Consider the following 19462-nt stretch of genomic DNA (forward strand, 5'->3'; position numbering starts at 1 on the left):
ACAAGTATCAATCCTGATCTGTGCACAATTTAAAATAGAAAATGCTATGTTCCTAATCATTATCACTATAAAATGTTATAAGATAATTTCTAAAATGTTGATGTCAATGGATATCTTTATTTTTAAGTACTTTATACAGAAAATGTACTGAAAATGTAAATTTTTTAATTAAAAAATCAAGCAATAACAATTTATGCCTTAAATTCTTACAGTTTGGATAAAGCACTTCATTCTACTGGTATAAATTCTGGATTTATAATCCTGGGAACTAATTTGACTAACCCATTGAATATGCTGTTGCCTATTCTACAGACAGTAAGTAAAACCTCACTTCTACTGAATGTTAAGGACTTAAATGCTAATAAAATAAAAGAGTTTTAAAAATAAGCAAATGAAATATTAAATAATGTATATTAATAATATACATGAAATAGTACCGTGTTTCCCTGAAAATAAGACCCTATCTTATATTTTTTTGAACCCTGAAATAAGTGCTTGGCCTTATTGTCGGGCACTTAAAAGCCCGATTGGGCTTATTATCAGGGGATGTCTTATTTTGGGGGAAACAGAGTATGTACATTTTTGACAATGATTGATAGAAAATGAAAACTCTGATTCCAATAAATAACAGTTATCTTTTGAAAACTACTCAAACTATTATTGGTGGAGAATATCACAAATTAAATATAATAAACTAAATTGTTCTAACTGGATTGCATCTTGCCAGTATGGAGGGTTTTTTTATCATGCAAATAGCTTTCAATCTATTTGTGACCTGAAATTAGGTTGCTGTTTATCCATATTTTGGAGCAGGGAATCTCTTGATCCTATAGCATTCACTAAGGGGGGCTGTTAATGCTATCTTTCCATAAACTGAGTATTGAGCACAGAAGAGTTTTTGGAGGACACTTGACCTCTGACTGTTTAATAACCCATTTAAGTTTATTAATTATTTTGATATTAATATTGTCAAAATTTGGATAAAATACTACTTTCTGTCATTTTCTTATTGTTGAATATATTGGATTTAGTAACATTTTATTAACATTTTTAACATTTTTATATTTTATATGTTGTATTTTATATGTTGTGTTTTACCGTGGCTGTTCACCGCCCTGAGTCCTGTTGGAGAATGGCGGTATACAAATTAAATAAATAAATAAATAAAACATATTAATTTATTAATATATTATTAAGTAATTTTATTGCTTGGGTTTTCCTCAAAATTTTATAGCTGAAGAGAGAGAAATTTTCCTGATGTATAAATATAGTGCATTTATCTTCTAGGTGTTTCCCTTAGATTATATTCTTATTACCACGATCATCATGTACTTCATATTTACTTCAATGGCTGGAATTCGCAATATGGGTATATGGTTCTTCTGGATAAGGGTAAACTTTATTGTATCTTTCACTCACTTTCCAAGTAATTTAGTATGCTAGACAAATAAATAAAACATCGCAAATACATATTAGAAAATATGCAGAAAGCTTTGTTTTACATATGATATTAAAATAAATACTTATTTTGACAGCTTTTATATCAGCTCATATAAATCATTTCACTTCTCATCCAGTCAACATATGCAGGAATCATTCTGAAACTTAATGCCTTGGAATTTGTTCACAATAACTAGGTGGCAATTTTGTTATATTTAAATGCTTAATTTTAAAACATATTAGTAGTAGTAATATTTTTAAAAGTATTTTAGCATATTGTATTTCATAATATGCAATTAGTATGGATTCAGTTTTAAAGTGTATACAGGGTATTTTAACTTTTAACATTTTTAATTTTATTAAATATATGTTTTTACTTAAGCAGGGCTGCTTTGAAAATGGACGCTTGTTAGAAATTGAATGTTTATATGCCAATTTTCTTTAAAAGAAACAACTGCTTCATAGACTTATGTACTGCTTCATAATGCTTTACAGCCCTCTCTAAGCAGTTTTCTCTGTCCCTGATCTAAAAGAAATATTTCTTAGCTATTGTCATCAGTTTTGTTTTCAAGTATTTGAAAGTTTAAAACATAGATGAGATAGTACATCTTTTTTTTTTTAGTCCTAGAGCCACTCTAAATCTGTAGTTAATGTCCCCTACGGGGTACAGGAGTCTATGGATAGATTTCACGGAATCCATGAATTTGGATGAGGAAAAAAATATAAATGTATTTTCACATAAACAGGTAGTCCTCAATTTATAACCACAACTGAGCACCAAATTTCTGTTGCTAATTAAGACAGTTGTTAAGTGAATTTTGCTCCATTTTATCACCTTTCTTGCTACAGTTATTAAGTGAACCTGGCTTTCCCATTGACTTTGTTTGTCAGAAGGTCACAAAAGCTGATCACATGACCCCAGGACACTGCAATTTTCATAAGTATGAAGCATCTAAATTTGCCAAGCATCTAAATTTTGATCACATGACCATGGGGATGCTGCAGTGGTCGTAAATGTGAAAAATGGTCAGAAGTCACTTTTTCAGTGCTGTTGTAACTTTGAGCAGTCACTAAATGAATGGTTGTAAGACAAGGACTACCTGTATTACTTATATTATACATTTTATACATACAATCTATATATTTTATTTGTGCATTTAAATACATTTTTCTAGGAAAGGATCCATAGGTTTCACCAGATTCTCAATGGGGTCCATGGCATGAAAAGTTAAGGACCTCTGTTTTAAAACCAGTAACAAGATATGCATATTTCAAGAAATTGGATTATCAGTAAAACTATCTGGTGGGCTGAGTCCCATTGGAACAAATGCTTTAAAACGATGGACACTTATTTTCTAGAAGTGGTTCGTCAAACACTGAATGCTGCAGCAACAGCGTTTTGCAGAAATTGGACTGTTCTTCATTTATTTATACGATTTATAAAGCCACCTATCTCAAATAAGTGACGCTGAGCAGCTTACAAAGATTTAAAAAAACAGAAGAAAAGACTAGATGATTTTAAGTGCCTTTCAAACTATAAGCTCCACAGAAAGGATGAGTAGCATTTAGTTTAATCCCCTTGTGGAATCCACATCACCCAAGCATAAGATTTCAAGCCACATGCCAGATATTCATTTGCTGTAGTTCTCTCTCTTCTTTTCTCTTTCTTCGCTGCTTCTGTTTCCTGTCCTTGTTTGGTCCTTTGCTGTTAAGTACATGGGATAATGTGCAATGTGGAAAAGAATGGGAATATATAACACCAGGGTAGATGTACTCATAGTTTGGTTTGGCATAACCCAGTTTCCTATAGATTGGTATGTTTTAACATGATTGCATATTTAGATAAGTTAAACCAGGTCTCCAAATTTGGCAATTCTAAGACTTGTGGACTTCAACTCCCAGAATTCCTCAGCCACGTTTGCCATGTTGGAGACCCTTGAGTTAAAGCATCCATTCATCTCCAATACTTTGTTTGTATAGAATAGTAAACTCCTGTAATTCTTCAAAATTTGGAGCAGAAATTGCAAATGAAAGGATAGATAGCCTATTTAAAATACACTCTGAGAGCCTTCTTATTTTAATGTGAAAAACTAACTCATAATGTGTTAATATAAAAACGTATTTTAAAATTTTAGCTATACAAGATCAGACGGGGGAGGACACGACCTCAAGCCCTTCTCTTTCTTTGTATGATACTTCTGTTGATTGTTCTTCACACCAGCTATATGATCTACAGTTTAGCTCCTCAATATGTTATGTATGGGAGTCAAAAGTATCTAATTACGGTAAGATTTTGGAACTTTGCAGTCAGCTATCATGCATTTTGAAATAAACACTTTTTTGTGTTTAAAAACAAATGTTATGTTATGTTCTTATGTTCAACTTATGTTGAACATAAGTTCAAGTAATAAATCTAGTGTTCAATTATGTAATAATTTAAGCATTATAGTGGTAATTTCATAATACGAAGGACAGAATATAATTATTTTCTTCTTTTTCCTTTTCATTGGTTTTTTTCAATTCGATCCTTCAATATCATAGCAGTACCTAAAATTTTCCTAACACTGAGGGTGGGGTTGGTCCATATTCCACACTCCCCACCACAGGATATCAGGAGGGGTTGGGTTAGGGGATAGTGACCCGCCCTTTTGGATCATAGTTGCCCCATAGGTGTTCCCATTCTACAGGAAGGGCCCCAAAACAGTTTCATTTCAGTGGCCCTTGGGTCTGATTGCATGTATGTTTTAATGTGTTCCAAGTAGGTTTCATATAGGACTTGTACTTCTTCCTACGGAGTGTATAAGTATATTTATTTTTTGCCCAGGCCTAGCCTTAATGAATTCTTTACTTTTATTCTTGAGGGAGGGTCTTTGGATATGTATTTTATTTTATACTTTTATATTTTCGATGGGTCACAGTATTACAAAGCTTATAAATCTGTTACAAATGTCATGTTATTCAAAATAGACTTATTTTCCTAAGCATTTTCAATCATTCCTTGATGACGTGGTCATTTTTTTTCTATACTCTTTTATCTCATTCCCTTTTATCTTTTCATGTTTTCTAGCAATATCATTTTCCCCCAGATCTCATTCCTTAAGTTCCTTGGTAGGAATTTGACCTTGATAACAGATTGCAGTTATCAGTTTTTCAGCTGATGGAAAATTATCAAAACAGCTCAGATATTGTTAACAAAACTGCTTGCATTTCAAATAGTAAAGGATTTAAATGTAATTTTTCTGCCTTTTATTCAAATACAGTAGTGCTTGACTTACAGCCAAAATTTCTGTTGCTAAGTGAAACATTTGTTAAGTGAGTTTTGCCCCATTTTACGACTTTTCTTGCCACTGTTGTTAAGTGAATCACTGCAGTTGGTAAGTTAGTAATAATTGTTAACTGAAACTGGTTTACCCATTGACTTTATCTGAAGGTCGCAAAAGATCACAAAACATGACCCCCTGGATATTGCAACTGTCATAAATATGAGTAAGTTGCCAAGAATCTGAATTTTGATCAAATGACCATGAGGATGCTGCAGTGGTCATAAGTGTGGAAAATGGTCATAAGTCACTTTTTTCAGTGCTGTTGTAATTTTGAACGGTCATTAAATCAACTGCTGTAAGTTGAGGACTACCTGTATCTCTTTTTAAAGAAAAAAGCCTCATGATTTGATGCTGTGCAATGCCAGGTCCGTGGTCAATAAGGCCTCCCTCATTCACGATCTTATACAAGAGGGAGGAGCGGACCTGGCGGGTATTACAGAGACCTGGTTGGGCCCGGAGGGTGGCATCCCTCTGGTTGAAATGTGCCCACCAGGCTTCAGAGCATTCCATCAACCGAGGGCCCAGGGGAGGGGCGGGGGGGGTGGCGGTTATTATTAACGAGGATCTGGGTCCGAGAGAGACCACTGTGCCTCAGATAGCCGGATGTGAGTCCCTCCTTGTGAGGTGGGGCCGTGGGGTTCAGATGGGCTTGTTGCTTACGTATCTGGCTCCCTGCCGCGTGGCAACAGCCCTACCCGAGCTACTCGACGTGATAGCCACGGTGGCAGTAGATACACCCAGGCTTTTAGTCATGGGTGATTTCAACTTGCCATCCGTTGGTGAAACGTCCGAGGTGGCTCGGGAGTTCATGGCTTCCATGACGGCCATGGACCTGACCCAGTTAGTTCATGGCCCTACTCACAGGGGAGGTCACACTCTGGATTTGATTTTTGTCTCTGGCCAGTGGTTGAGTGGTCTTGTTATAGGGGATATAGACATGGAACCCTTGTCATGGACTGACCACTCACTCCTTCGCCTAGATCTTCAAACCGCGACCCCTCGCCGCAGGGAGGCGGACCCAATTAGATGGATCCGCCCCAGGCGCCTGATGGATCCTGATAGGTTCCAGACGGAGCTTGGGCCATTTCCTGAGGATCTAGCACATGACTCGGCCGAGGACCTGGTAGCCGCCTGGGATTGGGCGGCTGGTGGGGCCTTGGACCGAGTTGTGCCTTTGCGGCCTCTGACCCGATGCCGATCCCGTGCGGCTCCTTGGTTTACTGAGGAGCTGAGGGAAATGAAGCGCCGGAAAAGACGCCTGGAGAGCGGTTGGAGGGCCAGTCTCGCTGAATCTGATCGAACACTGGTAAGGTCACATATTAAGGCCTACCTAGTGGCGATAAAGACGGCAAAGTCTAACTACTTTTCCGCCTCTATTGCGTCATCAGGGAATCGTCCGGCCGCCCTGTTTAGGGTGACCCGCGCCCTGCTCCATCAAGGAGTGCGGGAGGATCCCTTAGAAGGCAGGGCGGAGGATTTCGGACAATACCTGTATGACAAAATCGCTCAGATCCGGGGGGATCTGGACTCTGACTGGGTAGATCAGGGCAGGGTGACGAGGAACAGTCTTGAGAATGTTATCTGGGAAGAGTTTGATGCTGTGACTCCCGTTGATGTGGACAGGATTTTGGGGAGACTTAGTGCGGCCACATGTTTACTGGACCCGTGTCCCTCCTGGTTGGTACTGGCTTCCCGGGAGGTTACACGAGGCTGGCTCCAGGGCGTCATTAATGCTTCGTTGAGTGAGGGTCACTTCCCCGCTGCCCTGAAAGAGGCGGTGGTGAGGCCTCTCCTCAAGAAGCCGTCCCTGGATCCAGCAATATTGGCCAACTATCGTCCTGTTTCCAACCTTCGCTTCATTGCGAAGGTTTTTGAGAGTGTGGTCGCACAACAGTTTCCGCAATTCCTGGAGGAAACATCCTATCTAGATCCGTCCCAGTCGGGTTTCAGGTCTGGGCACAGCACGGAAACGGCATTGGTCGCGTTGGTGGATGATCTCTGGAGGGCTCGGGACAGGGGTTATTCCTCTGTTCTGGTCCTATTAGATCTCTCAGCGGCTTTTGATACCATCGACCATGGTATCATGCTGCACCGGCTGGAAGAGTTGGGGGTGGGAGGCACTGTGTTGCGGTGGTTCTCCTCCTTTCTCTCCGACCGGTCGCAGTTTGTGTTGGCAGGGGGGCAGAGGTCGACCTCGAGGCCTCTCATCTGTGGAGTGCCGCAGGGATCGGTCCTCTCGCCCCTTCTGTTCAACATTTATGTGAAGCCGCTGGGCGAGATCATCCGTGGCTTTGGGGTGAGATACCACCAGTACGCTGATGACACCCAGCTGTACATCTCCACCCCAGGCCACCCCAATGATGCCCTTGAAGTGATGTCCCAGTGCCTGGAGGCTGTGCGGATCTGGATGGGGAGGAACAGGCTCAGGCTCAACCCTTCCAAGACTGAGTGGCTGTGGCTCCCGGCATCCCGATATAGTCAGTTGACTCCATCGCTGACTATTGGGGGCGAGTCTTTGGCCCCCACAGAAAGGGCTCGCAATCTGGGAGTCCTCCTGGATAGGCAGCTGTCTTTGGAGGAACATCTAACGGCTGTTACCAGGGGGACCTTTTATCAGGTTCGCCTGATTCGCCAGTTGCGGCCCTTTCTTGATCGGGATTCCTTGTGCACAGTCACTCACGCCCTCGTCACCTCTTGCCTTGACTACTGCAACGCTCTCTACATGGGGCTCCCCTTGAAGAGCACCCGGAGGCTCCAGCTGGTCCAGAATGCAGCAGCGCGGGTAGTGATGGGGGCAACATGGCGCTCCCATGTAACACCGCTCCTGCGCGAGCTGCACTGGCTCCCGGTGGTCTTCCGGATGCGCTTCAAGGTGTTGGTTATCACCTTTAAAGCGCTCCATGGCATAGGGCCTAGCTATCTGCGAGACCGCCTGCTGCTACCGACGACCTCCCATCGACCCGTGCGCTCCCACAGAGAGGGCCTCCTCAGGGTGCCATCAGCCAAACAATGTAGGCTGGTGGCCCCCAGGGGGAAGGCTTTCTCTGTGGGGGCTCCCACCCTCTGGAATCAGTTGCCCCCGGAGATAAGAAGAATCCATGACCTCTGTTAGGGTGTGTGTAAAAGGTATTTGTTGCTTGTGCAACGAGCAGAGCAGAAACACACAGGGAAGGAGATAAACGTCCAGCTCATGTGAGAAAAATACTTTATAGATAACAAGCAGTCTCGATGTAAGTAAAACAGTCCAAGGTCATAAACAGTAATATCAGTCCAGTAAGTATCTTCCCTTACCAAAGCAAACAGACTTTAGTAACTCTTGGTATACAATACCATATAACAGACTCAGTAAGCAACAGGATACAATCAGGTATCAATCCGGAAGAAGCAGGAAGAAACAGGAACGCTTCTCTGTGCTGCTTATTTATGCACTGTAGCCTAATTACAGGGTTCAGCAAACCCTGATTACGTGGCTCAGTTGTTTCTTAAAGAAACAGATATTGCCTGACCAACAAGTTAGGAGTACGCTGCAAGCTGAACCTAACATTCTCCCCATTGGGCAGGACAATATACACAATAGATACAGAAACAAAAATACACATCCAAATCATACATTGTACAGTGGTATCAGTTACATTTCAGATTCTTAATCCAAATCTTTCACAACAATTGGTGTGTTTAATAGCACCTTGCGCTTTGGTAAAACTATCGGCAATATTGTCCTCTGATGCGCAATATTCCAATGTAATCATGTTATCCTTAACACATTGCCGAACATTCAGATAACGTATATCAGTGTATTTAGTCCTTGTCTTTACAGCAAGATTCGTTGCCATTTTAATGGCTGCCTGGTTATCCTCATAAACCGTAATAGGATAGTCCATTTTGAATCCAATATCTTCCATCAACTGTTTATAATAAATCAGTTCAGTACATGTAAGTGATAGACAAGAAAACTCCGCTTCCATGGTAGACAAACTTATGTGTTTCTGGGGAATTGATTTCCATCCAATCAGGCAGTTATCCAACATGATTGCTATTCCAGACGTAGATTTTCTGGCAAAACTGGCATCAGCATATGCCTTTAATATCATATTGGCATTTGGTTCTAAATACATAGCAAAATGCAATGTTCTTTTAAGATACCTAAGAACACGTTTAGCAGCCTGCCAATGCCTATCAGTAGGCTCTGAACTATATTGTGCTAGTTGATTAACACTAAAAGCTATATCAGGCCGTGTCCAGTTGCTCAAATACGACAAACTGCCTATTAATGATTGATACAGTTCTTTACTGAACTGTGGACTCTGCAAACTATCCTGTTGGAATTCTTGTGCCATAGGAGTCTTGGCAGGTTTACATAATTCCATCCCATATTTTTTCAACAATTTGCAGATCTTATTAGATTGTGATATTTTAAATCCTCTAGATGTTTTCAGGATATCCAGCCCTAGATAATGCCGTATATGTCCTAGATTTCTAAGTTTAAATTTTGTTTGCAACTGACCGATAATCTCTCTGGCCTCAGCGTCAGTTCTGGTAATTATGGCAATGTCGTCTGTAAAGAGTAACAAGAATGAAACACATCCATCCTGTTCTTTTTTAAACAGACATTTATCTGCTACGCCCTCATAGAACCCAATGTTATGTAATTCCTGCACTATACATTGGTTCCACTCGTAACCTGATTGCCTTAAACCATATAGGCTTTTCTGTAGCCTCCAACACTCAGTTCTATCCTGTGTATCATAACCAGGAGGTTTCTTCATATATATTGTATGCCTCAACGGAGCGTTCAAGTAAGCTGTCTCGACATCTAAATGAGTAATAGAGCATTTATTTCTAGCTGCCCAAACAAGCATCGTTCTCAAAGTGCTCGCTCGTAGACTTGGAGCAAAAACCTCATCATAGTCTCTATCTGTCTGTGAGAACCCTTGTGCAACAAGCCGAGCTTTATGGGTTACTAGCCCATCTACACTTTTCTTTACCTTATAGACCCACCTACAGCCTATAAGTTTCTCATTTGGTGGTATTCTTACAACTTCATAGACACCAAGCCTCTTCAAAGAATCAATTTCTCTATCCATTGCCTCTTGCCAGGCTTTTTGCTCCTTTTCTGGATATAATCTTATATCATGATAACTGGATGGTTCGATATCTACTTGGCAAACCACTGTGGCTTTATAGCGATCTGGTGGATGCCGGTCCCTGGAAGATCGTCTAGGCATAACAGGACTAATATCAGGTATATTGGGTTCATCCTCCCCTAACCCTGATTCCTGTTCTTCAACCTTAATAGATGGTTTATCATCCATCTCAGATGAACTATCATCAGGAATATGGTCTACCTTAACATCAATATCTGTAAAACCATAGTCTGCTTTTTCTAACCTGTCCCAGCCTTCATGTTCTAGGAATTTAGCATTAGCGCTACACAAAACTTTTGTTGTTCCTTTTTCCCAGAACCTATAGGACCTATGGTTAGCCTCATAGCCAACAAAAATCATTTTCTTTGCTCTCTGTTGGTCCTTCCTTCTCTGACTAACTGGTATATGCACCCAGGCTGGTGCACCAAAAGTATGTATATAACTTAAATCAGGCTTCCTCCCGTGCCATAAAGTAGAAGGTATTTTTCCTGTAGAGGAGTGCACCACATTATTTAAAATATGATTGGCACATAGTATTGCTTCTCCCCACAATTTATCAGGTAAACAAGCATCAGCCAGCATAGTCCTAGTCATAGCTTGTAGGGTCTGGCCTCTTCGTTCAATATATGCATTATGTTCTGGCCGAAAAGGGGCAGAACGTTTATGCTGTATCCCAGCATCCTTCAAAAACTTAGCCAACTGATGGTTAGTAAACTCAGTTCCATTGTCAGTAACAATGCATTTCACCTTAAACCTCTGCTTCCTTTCTACAAAACGAAGCCAGTTTGTGATACATTGGAACGTATCACTTTTGGACTTCATAAGGTAGCAAAAACCATATCTGGTAAAGTGATCAACTATACTTAAAATATAGCATGCTCCCCCTAAACTGGGTTTCTTTGGCCCTATTAAGTCTAAAAAGACTACCTCCAAAGGTTTAGTTGTTTTAAACCCATTGCAGCGGTTTGCAGGTGTAACTTTACTCTTATGCTGGTTACAAGTATTACAGTTCAGGTATTTGCTGCACGCCCTTACCTTGATGCCTTTAGACTGCTTAACAGTCAAATTCAACAACCTGAAATTCAGATGACCAAGCCTTCTATGTAGTAAATGTAAGCATTCATCATGAGGCTTTACATTTCCAAATTTAGCTTTTGACTGAACTAACAGTAATGACTTATCCCTAATGACAAATAAGTCGTTTTCTAATTCTGCAGTAACTACAGTGCCTTCACATTCCAGCAAACATTTGTTGTTTTTAAAAGTTACTGTAAACCCAGAATGTAGTAATGACTTTACAGATAAAAGGTTATATTTCAAACTAGGGATATAAAGCATGGGTAAAGGGTGCTTACTAATAGAACATTGAACAAGTCCCTCCCCAGCTACAGTCACATTCCAGCCATTAGCTAATTTGACCTTTTTAGTACTTTTCTTCATGTTTAGAAACAGTTTTCTGTTTTTTGTTATTGATTGAGAGGCACCGCTATCAATCACCCACCAATCATCTCTTATATTAATAGATGAACTGGTTGCTAAATTACACCCTTTCCTGGGTTTAGCAGAGTTTCTAGCAAACACTTTCTTATTTTTACAATATTTTGCAATGTGCCCCTTAGCCCCACAAGCATAACAGCGTTTAACAATATTGTCATTCTCATATACAGCTTCCACTTTGGGTTGCTGTTGCATCCTTAACTGGTCTCGTTCTTGCCTACGTTTGGCCTCATCCAGTAACCTACCAGTTATACTGGCCAATGTTAGTTCATCTCTAGACAATACTTCTAATGATGAAACAAAAGAGTCATAACTGTCATCCAACGATGAAAGAATAATATAAACTTGCTGCAGTTCAGTAAACACAAGGTCTTTCTCATGTAGCTCCTGGAAAAGCCCTGTCATGGAGTCCAGGTGAGCCATCATGTCTCCTCCTTTCTGAAGATGTAAGCGAAATAATTTCCGTGTCAGGTAGATATGGACACCCACAGAGTCACGAACGTAGAGCTTCTTTAGCTTTGACCAACACCTCGCAGCAGACTCTTCGCCCCGGAAATGGACAAGTTGCTGGTCTCCCAGTGTCAGGCCAATGATGCATAAAGCACGCTCGTTGTCCCTGTGAAACTTCGCTATCTTTTTGGCATCTTCTTCGTCATCAGCATTCAATACAGTTATGTCCGGTGGATTATTAACCACGTCCCACAGTCCTTCTTTTCGCAAAAGTAGACAGCATTTTGTGGACCAGGTAACATAGTTTGTTCCATCCAACCGGGTTATAGTAGAATAACGTGTACCTTGCTCAAAAGCCATCATCTTGACTACTACACCCACTGCCTGCACTTCTCACTTCCACAAAAACAAATTAAAGAGCCCTGGAACGTTCTGGGCCCATAACCAATGTCAGGGTGTGTGTAAAAGGTATTTGTTGCTTGTGCAACGAGCAGAGCAGAAACACACAGGGAAGGAGATAAACGTCCAGCTCATGTGAGAAAAATACTTTATAGATAACAAGCAGTCTCGATGTAAGTAAAACAGTCCAAGGTCATAAACAGTAATATCAGTCCAGTAAGTATCTTCCCTTACCAAAGCAAACAGACTTTAGTAACTCTTGGTATACAATACCATATAACAGACTCAGTAAGCAACAGGATACAATCAGGTATCAATCCGGAAGAAGCAGGAAGAAACAGGAACGCTTCTCTGTGCTGCTTATTTATGCACTGTAGCCTAATTACAGGGTTCAGCAAACCCTGATTACGTGGCTCAGTTGTTTCTTAAAGAAACAGATATTGCCTGACCAACAAGTTAGGAGTACGCTGCAAGCTGAACCTAACAACCTCAATGCCTTCCGTCGTTCCCTGAAAACCCATCTTTTCTAGCAAGCCGGGTTGGCTTAGAAGAAATTTTTAAATTCTTTTAATTAGTTTGTGATTCTTAACTTTCGGGCCAAAATTTATATATATTTTTAAATGTTTTAATATTTGTATTCTATGTTTTTTATCTTGGCTGTACACCGCCCTGAGTCCTCAGGGAGAAGGGCGGTATATAAATTGGAAATTAAATTAAATTAAATTAAATGATGCTTCTTGTGCCAAGTAAAATGCATGATGTGTAAATGGCATTGGTATCTTACATGTACTATGAAATAACCATCAATTAATGTTTTCTTTGTGTAGAATAATAAAACATTTGAAGGACATTTGAACAATGAAACAACATACGTAGCCAAAGACTGTGATGCAGATGCACCTGAAGGTGAGATAACTTCAAGCCCAATTATAATATACAGTGAAAGATAATTGAGTTTGTAATTAATATATTTTAATGTATTGATTTTTCATGGAAGACACTAAAGCTACTCACCAATCACTATCAGAACTTGCCTTGCAACTGTCATTAATTTGATTCTTAGTCCCCAACTATGGTTGCAGTCTTGATGATATACCTCCTATCTCATAAATTTCTAAGAAATAAAAATATTGTCAAATCTGTTGGTGAACCCTGTTTCTATTTCCACAGTCTATTCTGATGTTATATGAAGGTTTTGAACCTGAGCCATCAAATTCCTTTAAATGTTGCTTGTCAAATGTATGACATTAGAAACTTGCTAATGCTTGGACATAATGTCTTTTCTAAGAAAATAGCCATCCTAAATAGATTGCATCCTAAATAGAGTTCCCTCAACAAAATTCCACATCCATATTGATTTTGCTGTTATTTTCAAAAGAGTAATAGGCTTAAAAATTATCTCTGTATTTCTGTTGCCCATTTTGCAATAACAGGTTTTTTTTTCACTCTTGAGCAGTTTTTAAACAAGCTTAACATTCAGAAGGATGTTCCTTCACAAACAGCTGTTTTTCTATTATCTTCCTCTCAAGTAGTCCAGATGCTCAAGTACTCTCCATTCATTAGGGAGGTAGGCTATTTAAAGGAAGATCATGAGTGAATGAGAAGGTATTTACCACTTCCTCTCTAGAGGTTTATGTTTGTTTGTTTGCTTGCTTGCTTGTTTGTTTGTTTCTGCAGAGAATGTCTGCTAATTACTTGTGTATAATTTCCAGAAGGCTGTTGGGAAAGATGTGTCAGTCTTTTTTTTTTTTTGCCTTTTTTTTGTGTGACTATAGTCTTAGGGATGTTTATTTTCTGTCAGTAGAACTACTTCTAAGTAATGTGTTAATGACTAGACTAACTTGTATTTTGAAGTAAAGATGAGCATTTGGCCACTAACTAGATAATTTATTACTTTCCCCATCAGCTTTTGGGAAGAAAAAAAGTGCTGAGATGGAGGACTTTTTAATAATGAAACTGACACACTAATTCATTTGTAATAAATTGTTGTGGCTGTAACTCCTTGTTCAGCGAGAATGTTCTCTTAAATACGTTCATTGTTCTATAGTGCAGTATATTTTAGCAGTCCAATTTACTTTCTAATTTACATCCTGCTTCCAGTTCTTATGGTTTATATACCGGTATATATTGATTATGAGATTATACTGACAGAAGAGTATTAGAAATAAGAGCATTGTTGATGTGATTGTACATGAATTCTAGTTTCATTGGTAATATTAAAAAGAGGTTGTTATGGCAACTACATTTCTCAAAATATTGCTTCAAATAGAAGAGTAACCTGGCTGAATTAGATCTAAGCGTTTCTATCCCAGCATCCTCTTTCCCACAGTGCTTAACTTGATGCTTGCAGAAATAACTATCTTCCTGTATTTTTCAGCAAATGGTACATTTGAGCATTATGCCACAGATACCTGGAGGTGTTGTTCAGTGATTACAGCTACTCTTTATTTGTATAATGTTCTTTATAGAAACTTACAAGGAACTTGGGTTGTGAGCCATCACGATATCTTGTGGTAATTAAAACTATGTAATTTACTATGTAGGAGAAAAATGCTTTATTTTGAAGGCCCATCACAGAATGACATCACTTTCTTATATTTTAAGAAGGAAATTAATTCCCTGTCTCGCACCATGTATAAATGTGCAAAATACTCTTTTTATTGTGATAATAAGTTTAAAATAATCTGCAAAAAAGAAAATGGTTTTAAACTAGAAAGTTAGCAAGTTGTGAAGCTAACCTCTAGCCCTCAGGGCTACATTTATCTTCAGAAGTTAGTCTGGGTCTTCCCTGTCCTCCAGAGGAACTGTTAGTAAATAGAAAAGGGGGGAATCGGTTCAGAGAAAAAAGACATATTAATTAGGATAATAAAATGTATCCAAAATGTTATAACTATCAAGAATTGGCAAGAAAAGGAATCTCAAGGTTGTGGGTATATATTATAAATGAAAATGTCAGAGGTCTCAAAAGAGTGGTAGTTTTATAAATCAATAAAGTAAACATCTACTGCAGTTGTAAAAGAGGGGAAATCTATTATAAACATAGTAAGGAACAAATTTAAAAATAAATATCACTTCTATAATAATTTTTATTCGGATGTTTAAGGCCATATTTAAATATTAGTATGTTTATCCTTATTTGTCACTTTATACAGTTATTTTCTAAAATTAGAAAGTGGCATTATTTGCACTTTTATAACATAATAATTTTGAACTTACCACAGAAATAGCCATTTTCAATTTTGGAAAAAAAAAACTGCTAATAATGGTTCAGAAGAAAATAATATCACTGTGTTCATAGAACACAAAATTTCTAGTGGAATTTATAGATGGAAGCAATTCTGCCCTGATATAACTTTAGATTCACTTTATGTTGCTGCATTATAAAAGCACATATCTAATTTTGGGTGAATGCCACATAAAAATTACTGTAGGATCATTTCCCTCTTATATCTAAAGCAAGCTATGCTTTAGATATTTATACCTATTAGCATACACTATCTACCTCTTTTTTATTGAAAAAAATGCAGTAACTTGTCTTTTGGCTTCATTTACCTGTTAAATTTTGAAAAAGCTGCAAACGTACTGTTTAAATGTAGGTCAATCCCATGGAGTTCTTCTATTTTCAGCATGGCTTAGCTTTAATTGTGTCCTTTAAGGGCACATTATATTTCTTTAATTATATGTTGTCTTAGATTTTCAGGCACAAGAGAATTGTTAGAAAGTGTACATGAGCTGAGACAATTTTCCCATTCATTGTAGTCTTCATAATGAAGGACAGATCAAGAAGAAATTGATAGTTGTGAAAAGAACTGTCCTTGGGGCCAATGGAGGACAAAATCTTATCTCATCCACCAATATCAACCCAAAGTTTACCAAGCCAGTTTCTCTCAGTAGTTTTAACAGGCAGGCAGTTTTAATAGTAGACATTTTAAATGGATCATAGCCTGGTCTCATTTCTGAACGTGCATGCACCATTTTTATCCAATAGAAGGTGGCAGTTATTTCCTCAAATAATTATCTGGGATTTCAAGTGATAGTTTTAATTTCGCTGGTAAAAATGAAGACAAAGAAACAAAAAATCTGGTGCAAAATGTAGATTCCTTTAAATATTAATGCTGCTTGGACAAGCTGATTATCAGATGAATTTAGTATTTTACCCTTAAACAGGACTTCTTTATTCTCCTTCCTTCCATGCCCAGGTACCTTTTCCTCTTCTCTCAGGTCTATCCAAATTTGTTCTTTCCCTTTCTGTCTTGGAAAGACCAAATGGGTCCAAAAATTGGCTATAATTTGTTTTGTCAGATTACTGTAGAGAGCCATCTGTAGGTCTGTTCATTTTCTTTAATTCAGATAAGCAGCTGGAGGGGGTTGCGTATGGCATGGTATATGCTGCTTTGATTTTCTTGTGTGTTATTTCTTGTCACATAGAGCATAGTAGTTGGCACAGGATAATAAAACTCCTTCATTGCAGAATTAGATCTCAATTTACATTTTGGGCTTTTTCCTACATGTTTTATTTATTTATATGCCACCCTTTTCAGCTTTGAAAGGAGCCTCCAAGGTAGTTTACAAATTTGAAATGTAGTGACAGCCCATTTAAGTTATCTTGAGGGATAGTCTGTATAAATCTGCTTAGTTACTTTAACTAGCAGCATAATCCCCTTAATAGTGCCTCCACTGATGTTCCCACAATGCATTGCTTAAGGAGAGGTGTGTGAGTCCCATTAAGAAATGTATTTTTATATCTCTTTTGTCAAGCTGTAAATTGTTAAGTATTTTAATAGTTAACCTAGTGTGTTGACTTTACAGTCAAATTTAAAAAATTATATTATCTAGTGTATATAATATATCTTGAATGCTTATATAAGCGGAGAGGTAAGTGCTACATTTAATAATAAATAGGAACAGCAAATACAACTCTACATGGAAAAAAAAGTAAAGCAAACTAAAGGGTTTTTGAAATAGAAATATTTGAAAGAGGTCATCTAAATTATTGGAAAAGAGGATTTCACATGGTGTAACTTAATAGTATGAACTAGTTCAATATTTAATCTCAGGCATATCTGGACAATTCTATAGCAAATATTCTTAATTTTTGTTTTTATGAGTATGCTGTGAGGTTTTTTTTTTAATAAAGAGGAAATTTTTGTTTGGACTAGAGGCATTTCCATGTTTGATGTGAGGTCAATTGGCATAAGATATAATTACTGACCTTGGGAAATAGAGTAATGAAGTCTTATAGATGGATGAATTAGAAGCTGATGCCCTTAACGAGTGAAATATATATACAGTGGTAACTTGGTACTCATTCTTAATTGGTTTGATAAGTACCAAAAACAACAAGTTCCAAATAAAATTTTCCCATAAGGAATAATAGTGAGTCCAAAAGCAGCTGACACCGACAAGTTGTAGCTTATGCATTGAATACCAAACAAACACTGAATACCTGGAAAAAATGTTCATGTCAAACTGTGTTGAATACCAAATTCAATGAGTTTCAAAGCAGTTGAGTACCAAGGTACCACTGTATTTTGTTGTAAATATTTGCAACTATAAATAACTTTATTTTTAATTATATAACTGGCCATTTGTTCTTTGAAACATTTCCAGAGAAAGGATTTGGTTGAATACTTAAGAATACCCATTTTTTAAAAATGTCCTTGGATCACTCAAAGGCATTCTATAATTATTACAGGTTGTCCTCATTTAATGTCCATTTGTTCAGCTGTTGATTGTTCGAAGTTACAGTGGCACTAAACGAGGGGTACTTATGTCAGGTTCTTGTAATTGTAGCTGTCGCAGAGTTCCTGCAGTCACATGATCGTGATTCAGGCAACTGGTTCACAATTATAACACTGCAGTGTCCCACATATGATCGTCATTTGCAACCTTCACTCCCAGCTTCCAAGAAGCAAAGTCAATAGGGAAGCTGGCAAAGGATCACAAATGGTTTATCACATGATAGGAGGATACTGGAACTGGGCAGGATTCGCCTAATAACAGCTACTAGAATGGCTGTTGTAATTCAATGGAATCACATGATGTTGCACCTTACAACCTGGCTGCTTAGTAATGGAGTGCTCCATTCAAATTACCATTGATAAGTGAGGACTACCTATACCATATTAATTACTTAATGTTATTTGGTACATAGAAATTCAGATAATACGTTGTGAAATATAAAAATACATTGATATATCTTCATATACTCCATGTTAGTTGGTTTGAAGTTATTACAGTGGTGGGATTCAAATAATTTAACAACCGGTTCTCTGCCCTAATGACTGGTTGGGTAGGCATCGCCAGGTGGTCATGTGACGGTGGGCGTGGCCAACTTGGTGTAACTCATCACACCCAGCCCCACCTCCTGGCCACTCACCTCAAAGGCAAAAGTAGGATTCAGCTGGTTCAGGCTAATCTCACCACTGGCTGGCCCCACCCATTTTTCGGCCCGTTTTGAAGTCCACAAGTCTTAAAGTTGCCAAGGATATCCCTGAGCTAGATGTTCTGATAGATCAGTGTTTTTCAAATTTGGCAACTTTTAAGATGTGTAGACTTCAACTTCCAGAATGCTGTCCGGGCAATTCTGGAAGTCCACACATTTTAGGATTGCAAGTTTGAAAAACCCTGTCAAAAATGGACAATTTTTTAGGGATCTGTCCTTTGGTCTCCTTTTTTTAAAAAAAAACATATTACAGATTATCCTGAGCAGTTTATCTATGAAGGAAGACTCTAATAGAAGCATGCTTTATGCATAAAAATATAGAAAGGCATTTAAGGATCACTATTCTCCCCACCTTCATAGACCATAATTTATGAGAAGTTTGCATTGATCTCAACAGAAGTTTTCCTCGGCTTTGCTTTGCCTGAATATGCATGCTCTGTCATTGAGCTGTGATCATTCTAGCCCTAAAAATAGACACAAAGTTCTCCAAATCATAAAACTGTCCTCCTCTGTCTTTATTTATATTCTGGAATAGTCAGATAATGAGGAAAAGCTGAGCAGGAAAAATACATGGACAGACATTATTATTGATCTGATTTATCCTAGAACTGTTATCATTGGAAAAAAGGGTGGTTTACACTGATACTTAAGATTCCTTCCCTACCCCACCCCATAACTGATGTACGGATATGAGGGAAAGGTCCAAGTGGATGGAGGAATTTTTGACCCTCTTTCAACCTTATTTTCTCAGAATTGGTTCTAAA

General features: G+C 38.3%; 1 protein-coding gene across 2 annotated transcripts in view; it reads left to right on the top strand.

The window, feature by feature from the left end:
* Positions 1 to 19462, top strand: part of LMBRD1 (LMBR1 domain containing 1) — a 66329-nt gene that overhangs the window by 39708 nt on the left and 7159 nt on the right. For both annotated transcript variants that reach the window (XM_070954658.1, XM_070954668.1), the window contains 4 exons: positions 213 to 315; positions 1288 to 1392; positions 3576 to 3725; positions 13081 to 13159. In XM_070954658.1, coding sequence (XP_070810759.1) covers positions 213 to 315; positions 1288 to 1392; positions 3576 to 3725; positions 13081 to 13159 — 437 coding nt within the window. The remainder of the gene's footprint in view (positions 1 to 212; positions 316 to 1287; positions 1393 to 3575; positions 3726 to 13080; positions 13160 to 19462) is intronic.

This window comes from Pituophis catenifer, unplaced genomic scaffold, assembly GCF_029215685.1.
Source record: "Pituophis catenifer annectens isolate HBS135680 unplaced genomic scaffold, rPitCat1.0.hap2 SCAF_1, whole genome shotgun sequence".
Lineage (NCBI taxonomy): Eukaryota > Metazoa > Chordata > Lepidosauria > Squamata > Colubridae > Pituophis > Pituophis catenifer.